This window comes from Carassius auratus, chromosome 39 (assembly GCF_003368295.1).
Source record: "Carassius auratus strain Wakin chromosome 39, ASM336829v1, whole genome shotgun sequence".
NCBI lineage: Eukaryota > Metazoa > Chordata > Actinopteri > Cypriniformes > Cyprinidae > Carassius > Carassius auratus.
Genome location: NC_039281.1, coordinates 792,178 through 810,329, shown reverse-complemented (window position 1 = coordinate 810,329; position 18,152 = coordinate 792,178). Strand labels below are relative to the sequence as shown.

The 18,152-nt window shown below is 34.9% G+C and overlaps 1 protein-coding gene across 6 annotated transcripts; it reads right to left on the bottom strand.

The window, feature by feature from the left end:
• Nucleotides 1–2,201: 2,201 nt before the first annotated feature.
• Nucleotides 2,202–15,997, bottom strand: LOC113057603 (annexin A6-like). Of its 6 annotated transcripts, none has more exons than XR_003277849.1 (27): nt 15,767–15,997; nt 14,543–14,594; nt 12,215–12,299; nt 12,018–12,112; nt 11,815–11,928; nt 11,436–11,441; nt 11,046–11,136; nt 10,879–10,958; nt 10,528–10,584; nt 10,228–10,321; nt 9,782–9,877; nt 9,638–9,696; nt 9,430–9,552; nt 9,101–9,159; nt 7,369–7,447; nt 6,954–7,035; nt 6,763–6,857; nt 6,542–6,655; nt 6,092–6,182; nt 5,827–5,906; nt 5,675–5,728; nt 5,472–5,565; nt 5,290–5,385; nt 4,327–4,385; nt 3,489–3,626; nt 3,200–3,371; nt 2,202–2,589 (listed from the first exon to the last, which is right to left on the bottom strand). XR_003277849.1 is itself a non-coding variant. In XM_026225023.1 (26 exons), exons 2-26 carry the CDS (start codon nt 14,549–14,551, stop codon nt 2,530–2,532), a joined length of 2,010 nt encoding a protein of 669 aa, XP_026080808.1. In that variant the 5' UTR covers nt 14,552–14,594; nt 15,767–15,997; the 3' UTR covers nt 2,202–2,529. The 6 variants fall into 6 exon arrangements, 4 of the variants coding, with proteins under 4 accessions (XP_026080808.1, XP_026080810.1, XP_026080809.1 ...); XR_003277850.1 differs by having other exon boundaries at nt 3,504–3,626; XM_026225023.1 differs by lacking the exon at nt 3,200–3,371.
• Nucleotides 15,998–18,152: the final 2,155 nt, after the last annotated feature.

Below are 18,152 nucleotides of genomic sequence, written 5' to 3'. Positions count from 1 at the left end.
CTATAATTGCATTTGTGTTGTCTTTCAAAGTTTTTAAACCACAAAAAAGTAATCAAGCTTACTTGCACAACGGAAAGTGCACTGACAAATAACCTTATATAAATAACAAATAACCAGCTTTTGTAGAAATCAGCAGAAAGTACACTTACAAATGCACAGTTTTATGCTGTTAAAAGTTTTTTCTGCATAGTAACCTTTTGTTACCTCTGACATTAAGCATCTCGTAACACCCTGGATTGTTCAGTCTTGTCTTTGCTTTTGCATGTGCAACTGTTCACACACAGTCGAAAATGTCATTATGATGATCATGTATTTGATGCTTTGTTCTGAATTTAACAATGTTATTGCTATTGCAGACATCATCGATGGTGACTGGGATGTTGGTCTACTTGCAGGGGATTTCCTAGCCCCACAAGCTTTTTTCTTCTTTCCTCTTTTAACTAAAGATGGCCTGACAACAGCTGCACTCACACAAAGGCATGTCTGCACACACACACATACACACGCGCGTGCATGCACACATAGATGCAGACAAGAGTATAATGAATTGATGGTTTGAAGGCTCATTTTTGACATAGGAAGGCTGTTGTACGTAAAAAGACCCATCAATGCCTCTACTCACACCCCTAAATCAGCAGATGACAATACTGTTGCTGTCTGCTAACTGGGAAACCTCTCTTGAAAACTGGTGCGAAGCCCAAGAGGACAGAAAATGCATTGTACAATTTAAAAAAAATGAATCTCTCGAAAATGGCACATGATATGTAATTAAGGTGTGATGGGCAGCAATAAATCCAATAAATGCAATATATTTAGGGCACACACTAGGGTTCAGCAAGTAGTATGTATCAAGCCCTATGTTTTTTTTTTTTTTTTTGGAACATCATTTTGCTTTTTTAATCAACATCATAATTCATGATTTATCGTTTGAAAAGTAAATGAAATCTACCGAACATCAAATATCACATTTACCATCTGCAGCTTATTACCAGATATTTCCTATTCAGAACAGAGTCACATAGATTACAACAGGAGGGAATTTCCTTATGTGGTGCGTCTGTAATGTAAATAAAGTTAATGACTGATCTGGGTCAATCAAATTCAGACCACTAATGAAAATAAGGATGTGAAAAACATCCTCTGTTGAAAGAAAAAACTTGATGTTTTAGGCCAGTGGTTTAATTGTTTTTTTTGTTTGTTTTTTACTGAAAAATGGATCAAAGGGTCATAAACATCAGTAAAAAATCTGTAAAATGCAAGTACTTATATAATCAAGCACAGATAAGAGCAAAACTGTCCAATTTTAAAAAGTAGGAAAAGTTTTTCCTATATGTTCTGTTGTCAACGGAAAATTAATTTGTCACCTACACTAACTTCACAGGATAAAAGAATATATGACCCATTCTACATAAAAAATAAAAAAAAAGATTTTTCCTTAAATGAGCATAAACTTGATCTGAGCTAACAACCATTTGTTTGGGGAAAGGTTGGCTGCTACATCATTAAATGCCTGTTCACATCAAAAACAATAACCATAACGTTAACTAAATTAGTGTCCACAATGTTCTGTTGCATTAAATGCTCGAGAAAGCATGATAGATTCTGACTGGCTGTTAAAGTTGAATTCAGAAATCAGCTGGGGAGAAAAATCATTCTGAAAGTGAATCCAACACTTTCTTACCTCTGTGCCGTTATCATTATAGTTGGGGTGTGAACTCAACTTTATTCTTTTAAAATTCAGAAATTTTTTTTAAACTACATTTTTATTGTTATAGTTATCATCCATGGAGTGAATGGGCCTTAAAAGACTGAACTGTCAGTTTTCCTATTCAGCCTAAAGTATATCATAATAATCATTGTGCAAATCGATGAGCCTATGCAATTCATGAAAATCCTAAAGGTGTGGTCACATGGTCCATTGTCTATTGTCAACAACAATGTAATCTTAAGTTGTGAGCAACTTAAACCTGTTGCAAAATCTGCATGTGGGAATAGTTTGCCCTGAACCGAAATTCCTAATCATGTGGAAATTAATGGATTTCACCTGTGAAAACTCACTGAGCAACATTAATTGCGACCGAACCTACAATAATTCATTTTATTTGTTGACTTTTGTATGATGAACAATTTTGGTACTGTGTTCAGAAGCAGCTTTTGGGATTAAAAATCAACAACACTGGTGACCATTTAACAACACAAACTGAAACACGATCATGTCTTTTATTTCTGGAGTGATTAATTTAAACAGGATTTTGGGTAACAAATAAAGCACTAGTAGTACGGTAACACGATAAAAACTACTTTTAACTATTTAAAAAAAATGTGTTTAGTGCACGACATAAAAAAATAGGACAAGGTGTGGCTTCTGCATAAGTCATTACTCATTAGCTTTGGCATAGGCATGGCAGCAGCAGCAGAGGGCACGAGACTGTATGTTGACTAGCATCTCAAAAACAAGAAATGGGAACATAGTGCACTGGTTACTAGACATGAAGATCATCTAACAGATCCAGGACATCGGATAGTGTTCTAATCCTCACCTCCACAGAGAATCAAAAGGGTTTTACGATAGTCTCCTGATGTGTCACCCTGAAAAAAATAATATTATGATTTGGTGAGACCAAACATTTGGATTAGAGCATAAAAACATAACCAATCACTTGGGAATGTACATCATAATCATATCAGTGGACGTTTGGTGTTGCATAATGATATTAACCCATTATGAAATTCACTGCATTACGTAATTACAGAGCATTTCGTATAAACTTTCATAATAACTGGATGAGCAGTGAGATCAACAGATCCCTTTCCTTCCGTCATAGACTAAAGTCCAATTCCATGGAAATACTGTTTGAAAATGCAAATGAAAATGCTATGAAACCATGCTATTCAACAAGACAATAAATCTTTTGACACACACCTTAAAAACACACACACATAGACTTGGTCTCAGCATGGTTTATCTGCAAGCATCTAAAAATAAATCATGCTGTTATTTTTGATTTACTTATTATTTATTTATATATCTATATATACTATGCTATTTGAATTTAAATGATGCGTTAGCTTGTCTTGCGCTTGGTTTATTTGCCTACTGGCCCAACTAATAGCAAAATAAGCATAAAAAGGCATAATGTATAATTTATTGTTGTTATTGATCTCTAAAGGGAGTTTTGACTACAGAGCCAGTATAGACCTGTTATTGAACACTTCCTGTCTCCTTTCTCTCCACCAATCAGAATCAGCGCACTGAGAGGAAGTCAAGCATGCAGGGGAAATTCCTAAACAGCTGAGTCGAGCGAGTACACCGCAGGAACCTGTCAAACACTCTGTTCCCCTCGACTTAACCAAAAGAGGATGTGCAACACCTACAGTAAGACAAAACACAATATCTACACAACTCTCTTCTTTTTTTTTTCTGATCGCACCAGAGTAAGACATGCACTAATGCATGCAGTATGTGTTAGAAGGAACACACAACTTACGACAAGCATTTCTACCTGGATGAATTCATGCAAAGAGGCATCATGGGTTTCTTTGAACTCTTTGCGGATGTTGAAGAGGTCAATCTCAGAGCGGGACACCATGATACGGATCAGAGCCCTGTCGTCTGTTCCCAGGCCCTGCAGGGAAAGTCACAGCACTTAGGAAACTCTGGCCTTATGAAGCAAAGCATCAGCAATGGCGCAGATGCTCATCACCCGGCCTATGACTCAAACTCAAGTCTGAGATCCATTGCTGGCACAGATACGCCGTCATCAGATGAGCTCTACATGACTGTTGCTTTACATAAGTGTGTTTAGCCCTCAAAAACTAAGACCATAAAACAAGTTTCGGTTCATAGTGAGCGACTTGCTCAGTAAAGCATGATTTTAATCAGTGTCTGTAATTCATCAAACAGAGTAAAGATTTTGCTCAGAGATCATCTCAGGAGACTTATTTGAGTCCTCAGTTATGTTTTATTTCAGTGTCAACTTTTTCTAATGATACAGTAAGAGTCAGAGAAGTAAGAGCTATCAAATGAATGTAGATTATATAGGTCAGATCATTGAGCTTTGGATGAAAAACCATGAGAAATGCTTTTGCTTGTATCAGATCAAAACTGACCAGAGTTTGAGACATTACTGAAATGTCAGTGGGATTTCTGGCGAGCCTTAAACAAAAATCTCCATCTGCTCTCACTTTCATATAATTGATGTCTAAGAGTTATGTCTTTTAGTTGACGGATGTCATGTTCTTGGCCTAAATCAGCTGTTTGAGATTGTTCCTCCTGCTCAGAGACAGATGTTGAGGGAAGTGTATTTCATAACAATGCTCTTTTACCTTCATGGCTTTGTACAATCGGTCAGAAAAGTAGGATGGCTGATTCTTCACACTCCGCACTGGAAAATACAAACATGTATGATCATTTTGTATGTAAAACATGATCATAAATGTCACTGCTTGCTAATGTAATTGTTAAAGGAGATATATCATACACTCCTTATAACATTGGTCAAGATGTTAGAAAAGTGTTAGAAAGTAGAGTCATTTAATTATTTTTAAGACTTTAAGATGACCTCTTTGCGTATAAAATGAGTAGCAGTTTTACTGCATGTATATAACATCTGTAGCTTTGTTATAAACCTTAATCAGGTTAGACACCATATTGAATTTAATGCAGATTAAATATTATATTTTTTTTTTCAGAACGATGTTTCTTTAGCTGAACAATGTGGTTAAACAACAGTCCATTGAATGCACTGTACTTTTATCACTCACAGCCTTATATTAAATATGGCTCTACCCTGACTAAGTGTTGTTATAGTTAACTGAATATAAATCTACACATTTAAATAATTGTTTACAAATACTGGAAGAAAAACTTCAGGAATGTTGTCTTGGCAACTAACTGAAATAAATTTACATTTAAAGTGTAATGAAATATAAAAACTACTAAAACTGAAATAAAAACTAATTAAGGCTAATAGAATTATACAAAATCTAAAAATAATAAAAGCACATACATTTTTTTACTAATACTTCAAAAATGTACAAAGAAAAGCTTATTTAAAATATGAGTAAATAGTAAAATTTTATAAATAGTTTAATTTAATACAAATTTTAATTTAACAAATGCCTCGTCAGTCAATCACAACTAATTTTGATAGTATGCTGAACTCAAATTCATTTCTGATTTCATGATGATATGATCCCTGTATTAATAAAAATATCTAAGTTGAAGTAATTTGTCATAAAAAAAAGAGTATTTGTTCCTGATGCTTGTTTTTTTTTTATTGTTCTTACCAATAGCAAACAAGGCGTTTTTAAAGTCTCCTGACATCTCCTTCTTTATGATCTGTTCGATATCTTTGTTGCTGCACCTCACAAATTCCTGGAACACTGGAGGGGATATCGTGAATTTTGGCTGGTGTGTTCATGAGAACATCTATTATAATGTGTTCCAATAGCAAACGTGTTTGCATTACCTTTCCTCAGGTGAGGAAAACTCCTTGTGCACAGAATACTCATGAACTTGTCCTCCATGTCATCGGAGTCTGCATTGCATGCATCTGCCAACTCCTTACATTGAACAGAAAAAATTAAAATCTTAGAATAATACTCTGGCTTTACCTTTATATTTGGTAAACAATAGACAAGTGACAGTGTTTCGTAAGTATTTCACACTTACTTGGGCATCTTCCAAGGCCCTGGCCATGTCTGCTGGGCCCTCCTCACGGGCTCCCTGACAAACACCATCAGATTAAAGTAAACCATGAGTTTATAAAGCACAAAGTATGAGCTGTGAGCCAGTGTTTGGATGCAAGAACTGTGTAGATGTACCTGTGCCAAAGATATCAGGATTCGTTTGAATCTCCCAGACGTTTCTGATGCAATGGCATCCTCCAAACTTTTTTTATAGGCTATGCAAAGGAAAATGTATATATATATTGCTAGACATACAGTGATACAGAGATCTGTAAATAAATGATTCTTCAAATTGTTGTAAATGCCTCATTACACAGATTTTTGTCTATGTTTATCCTAGATAAATGGCGCCACCTGCTGGAAAATGCATTCTTAAATATACAGCAAGGTTTTTATTTACCCTTCTTATAGGCAGAACACATCTCTTGAATCTCCTGGTTGTTCCTAGTAACCAGGATCTCAATTAATGAATGTTCATCAGTCCCTGCGCCCTATTAAAAAAAAAAAAAAAAAAGCATTTAAGCATTAGCAAGCATCTATTTAAGCATAAACATGGCATTTCATACCAAATTGCTTTAGATCACCATATGTAAACTCATATGCATATCACTAAAATACTGCTTTTAACTTTATTTCTTTACTAACCCAGTGAAACTCAAGATAAAAGCAACATTGGCAAACAAACAGTCCTTGTAAAAAGAGACCTCTGCTCTAGTTTGGACAGGTCACTGACTCCCGGTGAACAAACAAACACCAAGGTTAAAAGCAAAGCAGGTCGATCAACATAAATGATGAAACAGACTTTTCTATGTTTGGTTCCATTGCGCCGTTACAGTTTTATTCTCTGTACCTCCATGGCTTTCTTCATCATCTTGGCATCAAACTCTGCTGGAGTCATCATGAGACCCAGGATGAGTCTTTCGAGGTTTTTGGACAGTTCTGATTTTAGGTCGGCCATGAGATCCTGATGGAAAACAACTTTATAAATCAGCTAAATACCAAAAGCATACACATTTACAGTAACCACAGTAATGCACTCTGGGAACAAAACTAGGCAGGAAATTATCATACCCGTCCCAAAAGAGATTTAAAGGTCCGTCTGATCTCCTGTCTCTGTGCATTGCTCCTGTGCGTCAAAATCTCAATAATTGTATCTTCATCAGTTCCTGAAAAATAATAGGAAATCATATATTATATGTGCAATTCTTAATATCTTCTGCTAATGCATTCTATTAATCATAACATAGTGTGTTTTTACGCACCAAATCCCTTCATTGCTTTTCTCAGAGCTTGAGCATCACTTGCAGGATCAAAATCTTGATATGGTTGCACAGTTCCTCTTAACTAGTGATGGATAGGAAAGACAAAATTATATAAATTAAAAAAGACATGCACACTCTTTAACACTGATCTATCAGTGCATATTTGTAAAACTGATTAACACAGTGACATCACATCAGCAGCACAAGCACACAAACAGACACACTGAGATCTGTGGGATGGAGAGACTGGAAAAGTGTCACAGGAACTGGCAGCAAATCTAGACTCTTATTAGCAAACTGAGTGGCATTCAGATGATATCTGTGCACAGACAAAAGCTCTGCTGTATGTTTTGGGTGCATGACAGTTATCAACTCCGGAGCAGAGAGTAATATGATGCACGTGGAGGTCTCCAACCTGGACTTTGGTCATGCTGCTGATTTCCCACATCTTGTAGGCAATCTGAGCAGCCTCTGGGAAGAACTCCCCTGCAATGCTGAGAAACAAACAGCGCTTTAGTCTTTTGTGCTGACAAAATAACAATGTGTGGATTGAGGGCTTGACAAAAACAAAATAGCTTCAATTCTTGATCTCTGGCCCTGGTTTACTGAAATCTGCAAGAACATCTAAATTATATAATAAAGTATCTTATGGAGGTACAGTATATAAATACGCCACTGTTTGAAAGTTTGGGGTCAGCAAGGATGCATTAAATCAATAATAATAATAAAAACATTTATAATATTACAAAAGATTTATATTTCAAATTATTGCTGTTCTTTTGAACTTTCGATTCATCAAAGAATCCTAAAAAATTGTATCATGGGTTCCACAAAAATATTAAGCAGCACAACTGTTTTCAACATTGATAATAATAAGACATTTTTCTTGAGCACTAAATCAGCAGATTAGAATGATGCCATGCGACACTGAAGATTGAAGCTGTGCCTGAAATAAATTACAATTTCTATTCAAACAGAAAATCAAACTGTAATAATAATATTTCACAATATTTCTGTTTTACTATATATTTCATCAAATAAATGTTGCCTTGGTGAGCATAAGACACTAACATAAGAAAAATATAAAAAATGTACCGACCTCCAACCTTTGAACAGTAAGCGTGCATTAAAAGTAAAGATAGAAACTCATGTCTTGTTTCTAAATATACAAAACTATGGATACTATATGCTGTTCATATAGCTTTTGTACCAGTGGATCTCTCTGTTGAATGTTCAGTTACTGCAAAACTGATTTAAAGACTCTCATCTTCTTATAGTCAGGTGCGACTTATTTATCAAAATTAAAGGTGCTGTAGGGAACTTTTGTAAAAAAATATTTTTTACATATTTATTAAACCTGTCATTATGTCCTGACAGTAGAATATGAGACAGATAATCTGTGAAAAAAATCAAGCTCCTCTGGCTCCTCCCAGTGGTCCTATTGCCATTTGCAGAAAGTCATGCGCTCCCGGTAAAAAAACAACCAATCAGAGCTGCGGTCCGTAACTTTGTTTGTGTTCAAAATGTAGAAAAATGAACATAATAAGCGAGTACACCATGAATCCATTTTCCAAACCGTGTTTTTAGCTTGTCCTGAATCACTAGGGTACATCTATAATAAGTGTTTATATTCGGACTATTTTATATTGCTTCGGGGGTACCGCGGCGGAGTAACCCAGTACCTTTGTGATTCTTCATAGACATAAACAGAGAGAAGTAGCTCCGGCTACAATGTTCTTCCGCAAGACACAAGCAGTTCTGTTTATTAACCGCTAGAGCGTCAAAAGTTCCCTACCGCAGCTTTAACTTGACATGAACTGAGAGAAATGAACCAAGAGAAAACATTACCGTCTTCAGCCGCGAGAGGGCGCTCTATGCTGCTCAGGGTTCCTGTAGTCTACACTGAAGACATAGAGCGCCCTCTCGTGGCGTATTTTTGGACTGATGCGATTTATACTCAGGTGCGACTTACAGTCCGAAAAATACGGGTAATGACAGAATTGTAAATTTTTTGGGTGAACTATCCCTTTAAGTTTTTGAGAGGATTCAGCCTTTGAATGGCTCACTTGTAGATATCTCTGCATATAAAGCTATGAATTTTAAAATGTAATAAAATGACACACTTTAAGACCATTAAAAAAGCTTACTCATCATCTCCTCCACACAGTTTCAGCAGGGTGCGCATGTACTCCCCAGATGTATCATCCTGTAGGTAGAATATATTGTTTACTATTTTATTTACAAACATACACAATGAGTACACTGTGGGTTACATTTAAAATATGAGCCATCAATGTAAGAATGCACCTACCACACGAATAAACCATACTGTATTTCCTATGTAACTACATAACAAATGACAAATGCATTTATAAGGTCAAGGAGAAAAGCTTCACTATTAGAAATGATTTCAAACAATGATAAATGTAACGCACTGAGAGAATCAAGAAAAGTTTGTCTTCTTATGTGTTCGCACCTGAATCATATTGTACAGAGATTTCTCATAGCGCAGTCTGAAGCACTCTCTGATGTCCAGCATGTCAATTTCAGAGCGGGAGACCATAATGCGGATAAGAGTGTTATCAGCTGTGCCCAGGCCCTGCAAACAGATGGGGAAAAGGACAATGCATTGACAAAAGCAATTTTACTTCATAACGATTCATTATAATAACAGGCAACACTACCTTCATGGACTTGTAAAGGCGTTTGGCGAAGTACATGGGCTTACTTCTGATGCACTGAACTATGGGAGATAAAGAAAAAAGCAGATCTTAGAGGAAATGCGGCAGTGAGTTTTCAGGTATTGATTTCATGGTGCCAAAGCTTACCGACAGCCAACATCAGTCTTTCAAAGTCTCCAGAGAGCTCACTCTTAATACTGTCCTCAATGGACTTCTCAGCGATTTTCTCGTATTCATCAAAAACTGGAAAACACAATTATACATTAACTGTTACATCACACAGAATTTATCCATGTTACACTGGGTAATCCGCATATTGCAGTGAATTTTAACCATTAATAATCGAAATTCATTAGCAATCATAATATTGCACAGTGGTGCGTCTTGCATAATCACACATCATTTAGATCACTGCACAGTTTTTTTTTTTGTTGCATTACTCTTTCAGATTTTAAAAGCAGCAACCTGATGGTCAAATCTAATCGGCGATGCAGTGAGGAGTGCTACAGATACAGAAGAGAGATTGTGTAGTGGAGGAGGGGTGTTAGTCAGCAGAAATCTCTGTGTCCAGTGTGTGGCTGTGGTTCTCATACCCAACTGCAAATGGGTCACACTTCGGTTTCCCAGCAGCATGATGAATTTGGCCTCGTCTGTGCCCCACTGTGCCTCTCCTGCGTCATACAGGTCCTACAGTGAGATTACACACAATCATTCTTTCAAGATGCAAGTCAGGAGGTCAAAAACCATGAAATCATTTGACAACAGAACGTCGCAACAGACCAATCAGAATCAACATCATATTGATTCATAGTATCATTTATCCAGTGATCTGTTTGAAACAGATTGTATTTTATAGCTAGTTCTATGTTTAATATTTGAATATTCCCACTCACTTGAGCATCCTGCTCCACGAGGTCTTCACTAACAACATCATCTTCCTCTCTGCTCCCCTGAGAAACCAGACAATCGCCATTATTAAACACAAAAAATGGAGACCATAATAAAGGCATTACATATGCAACTAACCTGCATTGTAAAAAAATAATATCTCATTATGAATAAAGCAGAATTAGGATAAAACAAACAGTTTTTTTTAAAAATGTGAATGATCTACAATTTAATTTAAAAGTCTTCTGGATTTCCAAAAAACAACAACATGAAGGTTTTAAAACTGTAAATATCTAAACCTTGAGCTATAGATTTGATAGATATGCGTAAATCAAGATATACAATATTTGACGCACCTGAAGCAAAACAATCAGCATCTTCTTAAAATGTCCAGATGTGTCCCCTATAACATCCTCTTCAAGGTCTCTATCATATGCTGTGAACACAATCGCGGGGTCAGACTTTGCCTCAGTTCAAAAGAATCTTTGGTTTCTTGTTAACTTGTGTAAAAACAAAAACTCACCATCTTTGTATGCTGCCACCATATTATGAATCTGCTCATTGGTTCTTGAAGCGAGAATTTCAATCAAACATTTCTCATCTGTTCCTGCTCCCTTCAAAGCACAGCAAGAAGGTCAGCTACTGAGCACAAATCACATATTCTGTCTCTTTCATTTGAAAATCTATTCGTAGAGGATAATGTACAGTCAGCTTGTTTAATTATCCAGATGGATATGAGTGCAGTTACTGAAATGGCACAGAGAAATTACAGAACAACACTGAATATGTGTTCAAATGAGAGATTAATTTGTCCTTTTTCATTTTCACAGCCATACAGATCATGAAATGGTTAACAGTCCCTAAAGAACTGGCCTAACTATCACCATTTAATTAAATAAGGAAAATCACTTACCATATCCTAATAAAAGCCACAGCAAAACAGAATCACAGGACAAAACATTCAGTAAATAACAGAGAATATAGCCGATATTGTCATTGGTCTTTTAATGAATGATGCTTAGAAATGAGGTTGTTAGTCACTATTCTGTTCTGTTTAGCTGAAATATTTAATAGACCACAAATCCTGTAGCCATTTTGTTATATTGAAAAAAAATATATAATTTAATAATTCAAATATTTTCAGAAAATATTAAAGACAGAATGAAATACTACAGCATAACACATCTATTTGAATACAATTATCTGTCCGGGCCATTCAGTGCAATCAGCCAAGCATTGCACATTTTAACTGAAAGTCTCAAATATTTAAAAGCATCTAGATTCTTACATACCTTAATGGCATCCCTGATTTCTTTGGCATCATGATAGGCTGGAGGTCTCATCAAACACACAATCAGACGTTCAAACTTCCCTGTCAGCTCATATTTCAGATCACCAATTAAATCCTGTAAAATAATGTATTTTTGATAAAGCACATTTTGTTCTATAAGCCTGTAATCAATTCATTGAATGCTTGCTGGAGATTTTCCAGTACCTTCCCATATTGTGATTTGTAGGCGCCACGGATCTCCTGCCTCTGAGCATTGCTTCGCGAGGTAATCAGGTTTAAGATGGCTTCCTTGTCACTTCCTGTGACACAATGGGCAATACTTGTAAGTGACTGTATGGACATATCATAGCAGCCACTGGCTTCATATTAAATATCTATAATTGAGGAGTCCTGACACTCACCAAAGCCTTTCATGGCATTATAGAGGGTCTCTGCATCACTGCCCGCATCAAAGTCAGGCTGAACTGCAATTGTACCTCTAAACTCCTATAGCAAAAATTATAGATGTTTAGTTACTGAACGGTGAAGAAAGAGTTACAAGATCAGGCTTACCAAACCCAGTGAATAATAAACATTCAAAATGTTTTCTTTCACTGTCATAAGAGGAAAGCCAAACTATTTTACATAAATATCCAAACATCCATACAAACGACAGGGAAAAATAATCTTACACACAACATTTTGCATTTAAAACAAAAACAAAAAACAATAAACAGTAATATTGTGAAATATTATGACAAATTAAGTAGTGCTGTAAAATCAATTAATCGTGATTTATCACATCCAAAATAAAAGTTTGTTTATATAATATATGTGTGTACTGTATATATTTATATGTATATATAAGTACACACACATACATGTATATATTTAAATATTTACATGTGTTTTATATATATATATATATATATATATATATATATATATATATATATATATATATATAAGTTTAACTTTAAAACTTGCTTTCTCAAGGCGCTTTACAAATATAAATATATACTGTATATATTCATATTTATATATCATTTAATCGTGAATAATCTATTTGACAGCAAGATATCTGTTTTAATTTGAAAATGCAATGTATTCCTGTGATTTTAGCAGATGTTCCTCCAGTCTTCAGTGTCATCCTCCAGAAATCATTCTAATATACTGATTCGGTGCACAAGAAACATTTGTTTATTTTATTAATGTTAAAACCATTCTGCTGCTTTTGTTTCTGTGGAAACTGTGGTATATGATAAATAAAAAATTTCACTTATATTTGAAACAGAAATATTTTGTAACAATGTCAAGTCTTTACGGTTAAATTTAATGTCTCTTTCCTGAATAAAGGTATGAATTTATTTCAAAACTTTCGAACTGTATTGTATATATATATATATATATATATATATATATATATATATATATATATATATATATATATATATATATATATATATATATATATATATATATATATATATAAACTGAAATTATCTTTAATTCATCTTGTTTTTAAGGATGTTTGGACATTTTTACTAAAAACAAAACAAAATACTGATTAAGAAAATTTTTGCAGTGCATTTAGATGAACATTTATGGTCTAACACATTATACTGAACTCAAAAATGTATTTTAAGTTGCTCGTGGGTGGGACAGGATACGTGTTTATATAATCCCAAAAATGTTATTTTACACCAACAGTCAGACTCTCCTTCATCTGGCCTTTAGTCCAAACCCAGGCGGGACTATATAGTGTCAGCTGACAGCTGTTAGTGCAGCAGTTGTATGTTATGGTCAGCAGCAAAAGTCAGTTTCAGAGACTGAAAGCTTGCATGCATCTTAAATATCTGTAACCTTACACCTTCAACGCTACTAAATCTATAGAAGGGATCATTCTCCTTCAGAGAGCATCTGACAGGGCATAAATGCTGCATGACTGTGCATTTTCAAAGCTCATCTGCACTCACTGTCTCCCTGCAGTTATTCCCCATTATACTGGTCTTGCTGGCATGTCTTCGTAGGGCACAGAGCCAGAGTCCTCGCCCCATGCTTCTGTGCACATGCTCAAGGCCTGACCAGCAGCTATAACTCAACACAGCAGCTGTAGGGCTCCACGTCTACAGTTACAGACCCCTAGCAACACCTACCTCAGCAAACAAACATCCGGCCACATCCACAATATAAGAAATGCTTTGATGTATTATTCATCTGCATAGCACAAACAAGGTTTAAAATATATAGGGCTAGAGGTTTATTCATATCCATAATCCTAATAAGAGCAACAACAATAGTGATGCTTCATTTTACAAACATCACTAATAAGGTTTAAGAAATGATTAGTGTGCTTTAATAATAGTTTTGCTACTGTCCATCCATTTTCCATACTGTTTTATCCTCCACATGGTCACGGGGATTTGCTACTATTCAAAAAATTATATATAGACACGATATCAAACTCAAAAATAACACCACTGAGCCACCACAGGTCTACATGCGTTATTGTGGTGTTCTAGACAGATTTTGAATTATTAATTTGATTGTTAATTTTTTTATAAGCAATTCATTGACCTCTCGGATTCCATAAAGAAAACTGTGATACTGAACTACAATAGATGGAAAACGAGATTCGTTATTATAAAAAAGAAGACAATTACATCTACATGATCTAACTACATGATCAAAATGTAAACGTTACATCAACAGCAAGCAGCAGACACACTGATGTAGAAGTTTTGGCTTACTTTGCCCATGTTTGATCAGTAACTGGTTGTCAATGGAATGATAGTCTTGAACCTGGAGAGAGAATTAAAGAAGAAACAATTTAATGTTAGCCTTTCCTTTGCTCATATATGATTAAAACCCAAAAGTAATGTGTTTTTTAAAATGGCAGTTCATTACTTTAAGAATCTAAGTTTCTAAGTTTTGCCTACTATAAACTACAATGGAAACAATGTTGTATATATTATCCAGAAATCTTTATTCGCAGTGTAGTTCAAAACAGATTGTTTCTGAAGCACATTGTCCATGGAATGTTTCCATAACTTCACTCCTATAAGTATCCAAAACTGTTCATATGCTCTAAAACATTATTCCCCCCAGTTCAAACCATGGCTACTCCCTATAGGTTTAACTGCTGAAGGCAAAGCCACATTTTCCACAGGATACTCTTGGCTCCACCCGGTGAACTTATACTATGCTCTCTTTCACTACATAATAACAGGGAACTCTCCGTGATGGAAGAACTTCCAGTCTGCAGTTCACCAGAGGAAATGTTATTCTCTGTAATAATGCCAAACTTGTGCACAAAACATGTAGAAGATACAGCAGCAAGCTGCTCAATGACAATTCATTAAAATTTCTCACTTCTTGTATGTTGTGAAAACATTAGCCTATTGATTTGGCACTCTGACTCTGCAGACATTTGTAAAACACAATAAAATACAAAATACTTTTCAGTATTGTTTAAAATAGTAAATGTGTGTCCGTGGAGTCCAAAAATAGACATGTCTCTCTATCTGGTCTGAGTCAGGAATACTGTACATCCAAGGTCTGAGATAGACATTCACACAGCTCCACCCAACCAGCAAAACCCCAAATTATAATGAATGTAATCAAAAATTAATGAAAACTATTCTCAGCTTAGCTGATTTTACATAATAAGACCTTTACTTCAATAATAAGCTTAAGACCTTTGGTTTATAATTAACTTATATATAATTATTTTTTAAATCATCATACATGTGTTGAATCTATAGAATTAAGTGTGTAGTCTATACAGCTAAAGTTTTGTGGTGGAAGGAAAGAATGTGAACAGACCTGTGAACGCTAAAGTTATAAAAGTCGTACTATTTCCACATGAAACGCGCATTTATATACTGCAATATCCTAAAATGCCACTATTTTCCAATACATTCGTTAACAACAGCCACTAATAACAATAACAACAAACAAAAGCAGCGTTTTACCTTTGATCACAGGGAGTCTCGAGCTCCAGCTGACGGTGGTCCGTTGTCTCTTGCTCCGTGCAAGTATCAGCTGTTCTTCTCTGACGCAAAGAATGCGGCGCAAACTGCACGCGCAGTATTTAACCTAACTCAGGATAACCAGCTATGATGTAATGTCCACACCTGACGGGTCGTGATGACCAGTTCTCACAAATGACGTGAGGCATGGGATTACTATGCTGTGAGAGCGCGTTTGTTACTGTTATCTGCAGTGCACCTCCCGATCTGCATATGCAGCACATTCGGGGATTCCTGTAAACACTTGTGTCTGTGTCAAGATTATTATTTGAGAAACAAATGCACAGTATTTGTGAGATGAAAGATCTACTCAGTTTTAATAAATGTAATAAATACAATTATTGAAAATGTAATTGAAATAGGAATTAATTAACCCTTGTGCGGGAGTCACACTCATGGTCTTCACGGTCAAAAGTGACCTGAAATGTAACGCTCCCCACGCATTTTTCAGTAATATTTTTTTTTTCTTATTCTGTATTTTGAGACAAATTTATGGTACTAATTTATATTTATGCAATAATTTTGAAAACAGAACAATTATTATTTTAATTTTTTTTTTCAAAATTATCTTTCAATTAATGCAGTATATTAGATTTTTTTTAAAAAAATAGAGACTAGGCCACTCAAATAATTTTTTTTTAATTCAGATTAGTGCCACCTGGTGAGAGCAAAGAAAGAAAAACGTAATTTCATGGTGTAACCACTAAATGCCCGTATGGCACTCTATAGAGATCTTTTAGAATTTTCTAGCTGTTTTTAGACATAATTGCTTACTTATATTAAGTTGTGGACTTGAATGTATATTAAGACATTCTCAAAGACTACTTTTTGTCAAGGTTTATATATTTTTATCAGTTTTTTGCATTATTACATACATACATTATTGCATACATACAGTCAAACCTGAACACAAAAAAAAAACATTTTGTTACACAATGCATTAAAATTCTACAAAGATGTAACAAAAATGAATAGGAATGCTTTATCAGATTTTAATCCTTCTGGGTCTGATCTGATTTCAACGTCTTATTTCAGACTTCTGACTCATTTTGTGTACAGTATATGGTTGTACCATTTGACTGTGTATAATTGTGCATGTGTGTGTTTGTGTGTCTGCGAGTGTGTGTAATTGAGTGTGTGTGAGTGGATGTGTCTGTTTTGCACTCTTGATGTTTTAGAGTTTCACCCCTTCATTGCTGAGTACTTTTTTTCTGCATTGTGGCTGATTTGTAGATTGTGGACACAAAATCTCTCTGAATTGTTGTGTTTTTGTCCATTTCCCATTAATTTTCGTATGGTCTGTCATTTCTGACCAAAGACCAAGAGTGTGACTATTTATTTTTATGACCGTTTAGCCTGTTTGAATCAGGGCCTCAGTTTTTTCTGTTTTCACATTTCAAGTGCCATAAAAGTCACTAAAGTTTGTACCATTCTTATGAAGCTATGATTTTTAAAAAATTCAAAATGTAAACTTCTCTGGTCAGAAATGACCGAAGACGGCAGAAGGGTTAAACATTGTTATTCTACATGGAACGGGTTGCTTTATCATGGCAGCGGTCATGTTGATGTAACATGATTCTCTGTGGTATGCAATTCACATAGTTTTCTTTATATAGTAAAATATTTTAGCTTCTTCATAAAAACATAAAAATAGATGTACTTTGCTGGAGTATACCAATAAGAGCTGCACCAATAAGTGTCGATCAGTATCTGAAACCCATTGTTAATTTGGGACAAATAGGAGCCAGCTAAAAGTAAACAAAGTTTGGGTTCAGAAAGATTTTTTATGTTTTTTGAAGAAGATTCTTATGGTCATCAAGGCTGCATTTATTTGATCAAAAATATAGAAAAAAAACTGTAATATTGCAAAAAATGATTACAATTTAAAAATATTGGTTTTCGATTTTAATATACTTCAAAATATAATTATTCCTGTGATGAAAAGCTGAATTTTCAGCAGCCATCAGTCTTCAGTATCACATGATCCTTCAGAAAATCAATCTAATATGATGATTTATTATCAATGAGGGAAACAGCTGTGCCGCTTAATCTTTTTGTAACTTGTGATATGTTTTTTTTTTTTTCAGGATACTTTGATAAATAAAAAATAAGAAATAGCAACATTTATTTAAAGAAGAAATCTTTTGTAACAATATACATTACATTAAAAAGGTTTAGGGTCAGTATTTATTCAGCAAGTAGCTGTTTGGAAATGCAGCCTGTCCCATATTTAGACATATCTTTTAAACTGTTTCTAAGAACTGTGAATGAATTACGCAGATGCAGTCTGAATTGCAGCCAAGTATAAACGAAGTCAAACAAGTGTCTT

Coding starts and splice junctions, on each gene's coding strand:
- LOC113057603 (XM_026225023.1), bottom strand. Junction 10,585..10,878: donor TGCTGATTGTTTTGCTTCAG/GTGCGTCAAATA, acceptor CTGGTTTCTCAG/GGGAGCAGAGAGGAAGATGA. Junction 10,322..10,527: donor TCGTGGAGCAGGATGCTCAA/GTGAGTGGGAAT, acceptor ATCTCACTGTAG/GACCTGTATGACGCAGGAGA.